This window comes from Rhinopithecus bieti, unplaced genomic scaffold (genome assembly GCF_001698545.2).
Source record: "Rhinopithecus bieti isolate Rb0 unplaced genomic scaffold, ASM169854v2 scaffold_38981, whole genome shotgun sequence".
NCBI classification, from domain to species: domain Eukaryota; kingdom Metazoa; phylum Chordata; class Mammalia; order Primates; family Cercopithecidae; genus Rhinopithecus; species Rhinopithecus bieti.
The window spans coordinates 1,508,620-1,521,037 of NW_016819573.1; the positions used below are offsets into that span (position 1 = coordinate 1,508,620).

Below are 12,418 nucleotides of genomic sequence, written 5' to 3' on the forward strand. Positions count from 1 at the left end.
TGTTAAGCATTATAGGATGAGTAGGAGTTTGCCAAACAGGGAAAGGAGAGGAGGGGCACTCCAGGCTCAGGGAACTACACACACAAAAGCCAAGAGGTAGACAACTGCGCAGGGTGTTCTGGGGATACAGGAAGTTAATTGTGGCCCCCAAACAGATTGCTGGTGGAAGGGGCTAGAGATGGAGCCAGACTGTGTAGGACCTTGAATGCCAGTAAAATTTAAACCCAGGGACAGGGCTGAGGCTCAGGAAAGACTCTAGGCAGGAAGTGGGGGTCCAGGTGTAAGCGAGCTCACCCACCCTTCTCCCTCCAAACTCATAAAGGACCAGACCAGACCTAGCTTGAGTGTGAAAAATAAACTATTTTATTTCAGTGTTTGCTCCTTGCGGTTCAGAAGCACATCTACTGCCTGCTTGGAACCCAAGGCTTTTATAAAACCGTAAAGAAATAGAGCTCTATATATAGAGAAAATATACATGTTGATTAATTGTGCGATTCTTTCCTGTGCAAAGCAGAAAGTTCTAAATGCAACAGCATGATTCTCTCCAAGTCCTTCTCTGGGATTTGGGGGACCCTGGAGGCTGTGATCTCCTTCAATAGAGAATCCCCCCTTCTTCCAGCCCGAGGGAGGCCCAGTCATGTAGAAAGAGCAGGAGATAAAATCAGAGCTGAAAACTCATAGGCTCCCCAAGCTTCCTCAGGGGCAGGGGCTATGTTTGGGGGCCTTAGCCCTGCAAAGAAGGGGTATCTGGGGTACCAACCTTGTTGGTTAGTGACCAGCACTGGCAGCTAAGGTTGTTGGGAAGTCTAGGCATTGCAGCGGGCAGGCTCCTGGGTAGGGCAGGGGTGTCCAGGGCTCTTCTCCCCTAGAACTGGGGTCTGAAAGGTGGTATCTGGGCACAGGAGGGGACCAGGACAGGGCTGGGGACAGAAAGTGGTCACAGTCATGGTTTCACTCTCAGAAATATCCTGGGCCTATGGCTTAAGGCTTTGTGGAGCAAGGAGCGGACCTTGTGGTTATTCACAAGACTGGGCCATATAAAAGCATTGCAAAGATGGAGCGGAGAGGACCCCTGGGGATGAGCTGGTTCAATCACTCCTCTGACCAATAAGGAAACTGAGGCCCAGAGAGGGGAAGGCAGCACCTGGCCAGACGTGGGACCTGAACCCAGCCAGGGCCCTGACTCCCAGTCCCCCAGCCCCCTCCCTACCTCCTTGTCTCAGCTGAGTCTTTTTTTGATCAGGTCCCAGACAGCCTCTCTGACAGTCTCAGGTCAGGCTGGGGTCATAAGCGGAGCAGTGGACTCACAGTCAGAGGCCCAGACTCTGTTCTTGGGCCTTCACATTACCCAGCCTGGCTAATAACCATGAGGCCACTGGTGCGGAGGGGGCCGCTCTTTCTCTAAGCCTCAGTCTCCTCATCCTGGAAGCAGCGCCCATAACAGTTTCCCATGGTGATTAAATGGGCTGGTGGCCCCATGAGCCCCAGCAAGTGTGGGAGGCACCCAGCACATAGTAGGTGCTTCACAATGGTGAGGTTGAGGGGAAGGGCTATTAAGCTTGGGCTGCTGGGATGTGGAGGGGACCTTGGGCCTATCACTGTCCCCACCCAGCTCTGGCTGTCCCAAGCCCCTGGAGCTGGGTGCAGTCAGGGGAAGAGGTACAGGATGCAGTCTAGGGGAGCTGGATTCCCTGATCCAGCCAAGGGGCATGCTGTCCCTTTTTTGCACGCTCCAAGGGGCTATGGAGTAAATCAAACAATATGGCGGGTGGTCAATGGCTTTCCAAAGGGCACGTGGGCGGGAAAGGAATGTAGGTCTTTCCTCTCTCACCCCAGCCCCAGTCAGCCAAGGTCAGGGCTCCCACTGTTTCTGGCACAGAGCATTCCTCACAGCTAAGGGGGTGAGTGGGGACCCACAAGCTCAGGGGGCTGAGATGGGCCAGGGGCACATTCCATTTCCACGAGTCCCCATAAGCTGCCCACCCTGCCCTGGGGTCTGGGGCCCAAGAAGGGGCATGTTTTGCTCACTAGCTTGGGATAAGGATTGGGATCCAGGTGGGGGCCCTCAGGAGGCTGGGAGCAGGGGTCCCTTAGGCGGGGCCAATGATGACATTCCGGAAGCCCTTCACAGCCTTCAGCTTGTCGCTCTCGAAGTTCACCACCAGCTTGTGGAGGCCCATGTGGAGCGGCAGCAGGTCCATTCTCACCTTAACTTCCTCCCCTGCCTCCACGGGGTCTGGGCTGCAGCAAGAGAGGGGATGGTAAAGAAAGGGGCCCAAGGCCTGGCTCCCCCGTACTGGGGTCCAGCCAGGAAGTCACGTGACTTCCAAGGCTCAGCACAGCGTCTCCACGAACTCGAGCTAATGGCGACAATCATCAGTGGGCCTCATTCTCGGCCCTCTGCGGGGCCTGGACAATGTGCCCTCCTAGAGTGAACAGTGCGTGTGCACACGTGTGTCCGTGTGCATAAAAGCGGATGGTGCATTTGGGGGCACAATTGGGTATATGCTCAGGTAGCCATGTGTGTGAAAATGTGTTGAGCTGTACATAGGTGATCTGTGCTTTTTACTGTATATAAGTTACATTACAGTAAAAAAGTAAAAAATAAGAAGTATGTGCTCGTATGTATGTGTGTAGCTAGGTATCTATGAGGAAATGCCCACGCATGCATGTGTGTGTGCATGCACATGTGTGGACATTCGGAGGGCAGATACCTGTCTATGTGAGGGTGCATGTGTCTGCAGTGAGCGCCTACTGATGGATGACGTCACTGCGGAGGTCGGTGGCAGATCTGTGCATGGGTGGTGTCAGCATTGAGAGAGGATGTGACGGTGGGAACTCCAGCCCCAGAGTGTCTGGGGTACAGGTGTGTGTGGGAGATGAGAGGAGGGGGTTTCTGCCAGGGCTTGGTGCCTAAGGACAGTCTGTATGCCCACTGGCATCTGCCCGCTTCCCCCAGGCCCCAAAGCTAGAGCAGCCAGCACTTACATCTCCACCGTCTTCTGCTCCTCGGTTAGCCCGGCCCCCTCCACAGTGAAGGTGCAGCCTTCCAGGGCCACAGGGAGCGGGTTCTGCAGGGACACTTCAGCCACCAGCTTGCGTTTCTGCTTGGGCTCCCCAAGGATCTGGAAGAGGGCATGGGGCAGATGTCAGGGGCAGGTGGGATCCAAGCTGGGCCGTCTATATTCACTGTAATCTGGCCCAATATTTGCTGAACAAAGCTGTACCCTGGTCTGCCACGATCACCCCCCTCACCTCTGTGCCTCAGTTTCTTTATCGGGAAAACACTGACCGTGCTACCTGCCCAGGTTCTCCTGCATGGAGCTGCAATGAGGCTCCACGTGACCCAGGGGATGTCCAAAGTGCCTCCCTTGTCCCAGGGTCTGGAGGGGAAAGATCATAGGCTTTTGAGCCAGGCTGATCCCTGCACCTTCTTCACATGACCTGGGGAAGTTACTCTCCGCTCTGCACACCCTGAATTCTTCATGGGAGAGAAATGCCTGACCAAGGGTTCTTGTGAGGATTAACTGAGCTAATATGCACAAGCTTCCAGCAGAATGTCTGGCACATTGCTCATCGCCTCTCCCTCTGCTGTTTACCATTTAAGTGTAATTGTTACCCTTAGGGGTTCTGGGCTGTGGCTCTTCTAAGTGAAGAGCTATAATGATGATGACGGCGATAGTGAGCTTTCAGTGAGCCCTTATCCTGTGCTGAGGATGGCTCTGCGTGTTTCCTGTGGGTGTGCTTTTAATTCTTACAACACCCCTCAGGGCTATTATTAATCCCATGTAACAGATGAAAAAACGGAGGCACAGAAGGGCAAAGTCACATGCCCAGGGCTGCCCTGGTAGAAACTCAGACAGTGAGACTCTAGTCTGTGCCCTTCACTCCCCCACCCCACCCTGCCTCACCAGTGCCCAGTGCGTGGGGTTTCCAGTCTCAGTAGTATGGCATTTTAAGGATTCATGACTCTAAGATCCCCAAATTCCATGACCCTATCATGCTGGGATTTTCAGATTCTTTCCTGGAGTCTACGAGTCCCCAATTCTCTAGGCTTCATGATGCTTTTCTTCGATGAGGCTAGGATTTGAGGATCGCTAAGGCACCCAAAGGTCTAGAGCTTACAGGGATGCAGGTGTTTGGGGTGAGGGTAGGGATCTGCCCTCTCCCCAGTGCTGAGCTGCCCTGGGACCCTGCCCCCTTGCCCAGCCTGCCCTTACCCGGATCTTGATTTCTGGATTCTCCAGGTAGAGGTCCCTCTCAGCCAGCAGGTAGCTGTTGATAACTGGCTCCACGAGCAGGGCCCGCACCTTGATGAGGTTGGACTCTGTGAGGCAGTCACGGTACTTCTCATAGAGGATGCAAAGAGGAATGCTCTTCTCTGCAGAAGGGGAGAAAGGAGGGTGCTCATGATGCAGAATCACCCCTCCCAACTCTCCTCTTGCAACTCCAAGAGGCACAGAGAGGGGAAGGAATGTGCTTGGGGTCACACAGCAGGGGAATGGCTGGGTGGATCCCAGAACTCCCCACTGTGGCTCCAGGGTTCCCAGGGAGGAGCTGGAGAGTGGGTAGAGGACACACTTGGACTCCCATGGGCCTGGGTTCTAATCCTGTCTTTGCCTCCTCTAATGGGTGACCCCACGTGAGCCACTCCACCTCCCAGGTCCTTGATGTTTGGATCTGCGTGGCACAGGCACTCCTAAGGCTGTGGGAGGATTAGCTGAGCGAGTGCCTGGTGCACTCAGGACTCAGGGTGTGAGCCGCGGGCCCTTCATCCTGGGGAGGATCAGAGCCGACATCTGCTGCTGCATCAGGCACTGCACTTCCCACGGCGGGCTCCTACTTCACCTTCATGACGACCCTAAAAGGCTTGTATTACCACCCAACTTACAGATGAGAAAACTGAGGCTCCGGCAGGTGAAATAACATTGTCCTAGGTCACACAGCTGATATGTACTGTGCAGGCATCTGGACGAATAATCCAGATCTTAGAGTCCAACAACATGGTCCACACTCACTGAAGAATGCCTCTCATGGACATAAGGTCATTTCCCTCCATGAGGCTCGTGATGCTGTACCCATTGCACAGATGAAGAATCACCTCTGCCAGTAACTGCTCAGACTGGGAGACTTGCCTCTGGCCTGGTCTGGCCACTCACTGGCTGAGCGCAGGGAGATGACCTCCCCTCTCTGTTTCATCTCTGTTTCATCTCTGTTCCCTAGATCTTATCACCTGCTGGGCAGAAGTAAGACCAAGGGTCATCACAGAGCAAAAGCTGCACAGTGATGTGGGGATGAGAAAGAAGCTGGCAGGAACAAACCCACCCACCGAAGGGTGGTTCTTAGCCCCATGTTTCTGAAAAGAACACTGAGGCTGGAGGGCCTTAGTAGTGTAGCATTTTAAGGATTCACGTACTTTAGCTTTTAAGGAAACAGACTGGGGTCTGTTTGTAGGAGGCAGGGAGGAGCAGTAAATAAATACAAGTAGTTGGGTATAGTGGCTCGCGCCTGTAATCCCAGCACTTTGGGAGGCTGAGGCAGGAGGATTGCTTGAGCCCAGGAGTTTGAGACCAGCCTGGGCAACATAGTGAGACCCTGTCTCTACAAAAAGTACAAAAATTAGCCGGGCATGGTGGGGTAAGCCTGCAGTTCCAGCTACTTGGGAGGCTGAGGTGGGAGGATGTCTTGGGCCTGGGAGGTCGAGGCTACAGTGGGTCGTGATTGCATCACTGCACTCCAGCCTGGGCAACAGAATGAGACCCTGTCTCAAGGAGTGAAAAAAAAAAAGAGAGAGAGAAAATACAAACAAAGTCACGCATATTCACTTCTGGCCCGATACAGCAATGTGCTGTGGACTCTGAGTTTCAGGCCTAAGTCTGCTGCTAAAGAGGGAGATTGACAAGACTTGGGAGGCCAGAGGCAAATTAGCACCCTCGGAGACTCTCCCCAGGAGGTCACCTGAAGGACGGATTGAGACCGGAGGAGACAGTCACTTTCCCACTGTGGGATTCAAGGTTCAGGCTTTGGCCGTGAACACTGGTGGTCCGCGTCCCCCTCCTTGGAAAATGCTGCCCTGGCCTACCCACCCCTTTGGTCTTTCATTTCCTGGGTGGATCTGCTCCAACCTCTCATCAGATGACGTGATCTGGGGAAGAAAACCAAAACTTTTGTGCCAAAAAGGACAAAAGAGAGTGAAAATTACTAGGTCAAGACCTGGTGGTGCAGAGTGGAAATTCCAGCTTGCTCCACAGGAAAGAAGGACAACATTATCCTCCGGGAGCTTGGAGGATGTGTCCCAACTGTCAACTATTCTAAGAGGTGGAGGCCAGGGCAGGGCTGGACCTTTGAAAGTCTCCGTCCGCAAGCTAGTGGCCATGGCCTTGGTCTTGGGCCAGATGCTGACTGGGAAGAGGAAACGTGTGTGGTCAGTCTCAATCATTCTTTAGACAATTTGCCCTGTTCTAGAAGGTTACTCTGGGGACAGCCACCGAGCCCGCATTGTCTGCATTCCCGTGACCCACATGAAGGGATGAGGGAGGACAGAACATGAAAGGGTGGAGGCAGGAAGGAGAAGAGAGAGAAGCAGCAGAGAAAGGAGGCAGGGTGCGGGCAACTGGATTCCTTTCAGCTGTCCAGGGCCTGGCTTCCTGTCCACCAGCACACGGAAATTCCCCAGATCTTATCTTCAAAAAATAACAAGCAACTCAACCTCAGTATGGGGGCTTAGAGGGAACCCATCTCAGTTTGAGCTTGGCGTTGGAGGTTCCAAAAGGGCACTTGGACCAGCCCCAATTTCCAGCCAGAGGCCAACGCCCAGGACCTTCTGTCCTCCCGTTCCCCTCCCTGAAGGTTATGCTTCCAGTGGGTCTCCAGCAGGAGGGACCCCCTCTGTGGTGAGCACATTCCTGGGAGGATGAGAAAAGCCAGCATGCTTGGCTGATGCCAGTGCAGAACAATGCTCTCAATGTCCCGATGGTGTCTTAGAGGTGAGGGCTGACACCACAGAGGCCTGGGAGGAAGTGATTTTGGTGCGTCTGGCCCAGGCCTGGAGTTCACCTCCTGCCACTCATTCTAGGAGAGACACTTTCTCCCCTTGGAGCAGCTCTGAGCACGAGAAGGAGCTGGTGGGTGTGCACTGAAACGACGGGACTGGGTCTCCAATGTCAAGCCCGAGACTTCATCACTGCTCAATATATCCATGTAACAAAACTGCACTTGGACCTCCTAAATGTATGTGTGTGTATATATATACACACACAGAGAGAGAGAGAGAGAGAGAGAGAGAGAGAGAGAGAGAACAGGGCTGGAAGGGCTCTTAAAAGAGGAACTCACCTTCCCCTTTGTGCAAATGGGGAACCTGTAGCCTGGGTGGAGGAGAGGAATACCCAGGAGCCCACAGCCAGGCAGCAGGTGGCAGGAACTAGAACTTGGGTGTCCTTGTGTCCTGAACCCCTACACGCCTGTAGAGATGGATCCTGTCCCGGACTCTTGGGGCCTGGATGAGCAGTGAGGGCCGGGTCCTTTCTACACCACCGAGGTGTCAGGGACACAGGAACCCCTGAGCCCAGAGCTGACACCATTGCCTGGGACAGTAGGTGTTCAGGAAAGGTCCACGAGCTTCTCGCCTCCCCACACCTCTTAGCACTCGCCCTCAGGGAGGAGTGAGGGCCCTACCACGTGTTGGTGCTGCTGTGCCCTTTCCAGATACCTCCTGAGCACACATCTTCTCCCTCAGTCCTCACGGCTGCGGGCGAATCAGGCAGGCATGTCATCACCCCTTGTAACAGGGGAGCATGACCTAAGACTCAGAGAGCATGTTCACCGCGCCCAAAGTGGTGCATTCAGAGGGCAGCAGAGCCGAGATTCGAAGCCAGGTCTTGCTGATCTCAGAAAATGTCTTTCAACAGCTTCAGTGTTGGGGGCGGTCCTGGTACCAAAAGGATCTGCCCTCTGAGGGCCTGGCCCCTGCTGAGGAGTCTGCCAGGGCCTGACAGTGGGTGTGCCCAGGGGGTGCAGCTCCAGGAGGGCCCACGGTGGGCCCAAGATAGAAAAACCAGGAGGCAGCAACTGTCAACACTGCAGACACCCTGCCCGCAACACAGACCTGCTTTCTTAGGAGGGTGAAAGCTGTGCCCCAGACGCCAGCCCATGGGCGCCAAGGGTCCAGGCACCGTCATAGAGGAGAGGGACGATCACTGGTTTGACAGGTAGGAGTCCGGGGAAAAGAGACGGAGAAACAAACTGTAAACAGAAATCATGCCCCACCCGGGGCTCTCCAGCATCTCCAGGTGTGGCCACACTGAACCCCGGGCACCAGTGCCTATTGTGTGCACACTCTCTTACTCCCAATGGTCCTGCACTGTCGGATCATAACCCCCAGGAGGCTGATGGGGACGCTAAGGTGCAGGGGGGTGGCCATTTTCTCCAGTGACTCAGTGAGACGCTGCCCAAAGACGATGTCCTACTTGATTCCGCTGCCCCTCGGTGGATGGCTAATGTCTCACCCGGCAGCTCCCAGGTTCTCTTCAAGCCTGGAGAACCCTCTGCCCTCCTCACCCCTGCTGGGCTCCAAACGGTAGAAAGTGGGATGGGGCTGCTGGGTGCTGGTGGAGCTGTGGGTGGAACTCTGGGCTTCATTCCTGGCCCCGCACTGCCTCACTAAGTGACCTGAGTGGTCACGGCTCCTCTGAGGGCCTCAGGCTTATTTTTAGGAAGATAACCAGGCACAGTGACAAAGCCAGACAGTGAAAGGGACCCAGGGGACAACCACTGTGTAGGCCTCTGTGCGGGAAACCTGGTGACAAAGTCTTGGCTCGGGGTTGGGTTCGGTGGTCTAATGACACCATTTCACAGCGAAGGGGATCTACCTAAAAAGGCAACTAGGCGGCTGGGTGCGGTGGTTCAAGCTGTAATCCCAGCACTTTGGGAGGCCGAGACGGGCGGATCACGAGGTCCGGAGATCGAGACCATCCTGGCTAACATGGTGAAACCCCGTCTCTACTAAAAAATACAAAAAACTAGCTGGGCGAGGTGGCGGGCGCCTGTAGTCCCAGTTACTCGGGAGGCTGAGGCAGGAGAATGGCATAAATCCGGGAGGCAGAGCCTGCAGTGAGCTGAGATCCGGCCACTGCACTCCAGCCTGGGCGACAGAGCGAGACTCCGTCTCAAAAAAAAAGAAAAAGAAAGGCAGCTAGGCTGGTGCTGGGGACACTGAAGAGGGACGATCAAGTCCTGGAAGAAAGCACTTCTCCCTGCAGAGGCCTGGACGCTCCCACCTTTGGCTTGCCAATCTGCTCTGTCCAATATAGCAGTTTCTGGCCACATGTAGCTATCTAACTTTCAACACAATTAAAACTTTAGTTTTGGCCAGGTGCAGTGGCTCATGACTGTAATCCCAGCACTTTGGGAGGCTGAGACAGGTAGATCACTTGAGGCCAGGAGTCTGAGACCAGCCTGACCAACATGGTGAAACCACATCTCTACTAACAATACAACAACTAGCTGGGCATGGTGGTGTGCACCTGTAACCCCAGCTACTTGGGAGGCCGAGATTGCAGTGAGCTGAGATTGTGTTACCGCACTTCAGCCTGGGCAACAGGCTCCATCTTGAAAAAAATAAAGACTCCATCTTGAAAAAAATAAAAAACAAGCAAACAAACAAAACAACTTAAGTTCTGCAGTTGCATCAGCCACCTTTCAAGCGCTTAGCAGCCATGTGGAGCCGGTGGCCGCCATGCTGGATAGGGGGTGCAGACTCAGCGCATCTCCATCACTGTGGAAAGTGCAACGGGCACTTTCCAAGGTGCTGGGCTAGAGCCTTTTCTCTGAGGCTGAGAGCAACCAGACGCACAGGAGAGGTTCTCGAAGGGCCCGTGGGGAGAGGCTGCTGAGGCATAAGGGGCTGGAGACAGTGGAATTCACTGGGAGAGGGCAGCAGGGGTCACACGAAGATGAGGTGAAAGCAAACAGTATAGCTACTGAGAGGACAGGTTCACTCCCAACTGTGTGACCTTAAGAAAATTACTTAACCTCTCTGTGCCTCCATCTCGTCATCTGGAAAATGGAGCCATGACAGAATCCACCCTTCACTCTTGCTGTAAGAATTAAGTGGGTTGATATTTATAAAGTGCTTAGGACAGGGTCTGCCCCAGAGTAAGTGCCACGTAAGTGTCTGTGGGGTGAAATCACACATGCTAAGCAGTTAGGTCACTACCTAGCACGTTGTCAGTTGGCAGTCAACAAATGCTCCAGGAACACAGGCCCTTACCAGAGAAAGGCTCCAGGTTGAGGTTGAGCAGGTGCTTGGTGCCACACTCGGGCCCCAAGATCCCATTGTAGCTGACGGTGCGGGCACAGAGCAGGAGGCGGCAGACGTACTCCTCGGCGGTGTTGTTGGTGATGTGGGCAAAGACGTCAAAGTCACTGCCCATGTTCATGCTCTGGCCCACACGGATCCGCATGGCCATCCCCGTCTCCTCCTTCTCGGCCAGTTTGTTCAGGTGGTTGGCCCTTGTGAAGGCCTCCCTCTCCTCTGAGGACCCTGTAGGGGTTGGGAAGAGAGCCTCAATCACAGCGTGAATAGATCATAGGAAGGGGGCTGGGACGGGGTGAGCTGGCTTCACAGAGCCCTGATGACTCAGGGCAGCCCTGAAGGAACCCCTTCTTTACGTGTCTGAGCCAGCAGGAGGACACAGTATTTCATTTATTTTCCACTAGTGAACTCTTATACATCCCTCAAGACTCAGTCGCAAATGACACCTCCTCCAGGAAACCCTCTCTGACCACTCCTTCCCCTGTGTTGTTTTCTGTTTCAAACTTACCCTCTTGAGCTGCTCGAGGGCTAAGGCTGTGTTTTACTTATCCTTATGCCTTATTTATCCAGTGCCTACAACAGTGCTTGGTGCATGCTAGGCATGAATACAGTGCAATCTTTCTTACCTTCAAGCATTTGCACAGGGATTACTTCTACCTGAAATCCTTTCCCTCCCTGTCTCTCATTGCTCCTTTCCTTATATTCCATTTATCTGTCTCCTATGCTCTTTTGATTTTTTTCTCCCAGTGCTGTTGGGTGCATATCTATTTCTTCAATCAAACCACCAGCTCTAGACCTTTCAGGGGATGGGGAGACCATCATTTCATTCCGTGTTATCCCTTTCAGCTAGAGTATGGCTATGTGCCCCTGGAAAGTCAGAGGGGGTCAGGCCCAGGCAGGAACTATGGTTTCTTAGTCCCCTCTGTGGGCCCTGCTGTGCTTAGTAGTTGCTTAGAAATTATATATCATATTGAATTGGCTGTTGGATGTGCTCGAATCCAATTTTTAAAAATAAACCAAGTCCTTTCCCCCGCAACTGATTGAGCATCAGTAGCAGAAAGATGCCTCATCCTCATGTCTGATTGAACCCGTGACATTATTTTTAAGTTTATCTTGGCCCATTTCTCTTCCTATCCACCTTCATGTTCATTTTCCCATCTGTATGTCAAATACTGCAAAAATAAACACTGCAAAATTTGAGGAACCTGTCCTCCGTGGCCCCTCTGGACTTTCAAGCCCCTCTAACACAAGTACATTGCAATTAAAACGTGTGGAATTGCCCATCTATGGTTATAGGTTCCACTGCTGAGAAATACTGATTTTTTTTTTTTTTTTTTTTGAGGCAGAGTCTCGCTCTGTCACCCAGGCTGGAGTGCAGTGGCGTGATCTCCGCTCACTGCAAGCCCTGCCTCCCGGGTTCACGTCATTCTCCTGCCTCAGCCTCACGAATAGCTGGCACTACAGGTGCCCGCCACCACACCTGGCTATTTTTTTTGTATTTTTAGTAGAGACGGGGTTTCACCGTGTTAGCCAAGATGGTCTCGACCTCCTGACCTCGTGATCTGCCCACCTCAGCCTCCCAAAGTGCTGGGATTACAGGCGTGAGTCACCGCGCCCGGCCGATAAATATTGTTAATAAGCAACATAATAGCACAGCCATTATTCATTTGTCTAAGATGCATCCTTCTCCTCTGTAATATTTATCCTCTAAAGTTTTATTGAGAGTCAAATCAACCAGTCAGGCCTGGCAGCTCAGTCTGTAATCCCAGCACTTTGGGAGGCTGAGGCAGGCAGATCGCTTGAGCCCAGGAGTTCAAGACCAGCCTGAGCAACTTATTGAGACCCTGTCTCTACAAAAAATACAAACAAACAAACAAAAAAGATCAGCTGAGCACGGTGGCGCACACATGTAGTCTCAGCTACTTGGGAGGCTGAGGTGTGATGATCGCATGAGTCCCGGAGGCAGAGGTTGCAGTAAGTGGAGATCATGCCATGACTCCAGCCCAGGTGACACAGTGAGACCCTGTCAAGAAAGAAAGAAAGAAAGAGAGAGAGAGAGAGAGAGAGAGAGAGAGAGAGAGAGGAAGGAAGGAAGGAAGGAAGGAA

General features: G+C 53.2%; 1 protein-coding gene across 3 annotated transcripts in view; it reads right to left on the reverse strand.

The window, feature by feature from the left end:
* Positions 1-340: 340 nt before the first annotated feature.
* TGM2 (transglutaminase 2) overlaps positions 341-12,418 on the reverse strand; it is a 39,598-nt gene continuing 27,520 nt past the window's right edge. For all 3 annotated transcript variants that reach the window (XM_017859075.1, XM_017859073.1, XM_017859074.1), the window contains 4 exons: positions 10,268-10,540; positions 4,221-4,381; positions 2,989-3,125; positions 341-2,241 (listed from right to left, as the gene is read on the reverse strand). In XM_017859075.1, the coding sequence (XP_017714564.1) occupies positions 2,091-2,241; positions 2,989-3,125; positions 4,221-4,381; positions 10,268-10,540 (722 nt within the window). In that variant the 3' untranslated portion in view covers positions 341-2,090. The remainder of the gene's footprint in view (positions 2,242-2,988; positions 3,126-4,220; positions 4,382-10,267; positions 10,541-12,418) is intronic.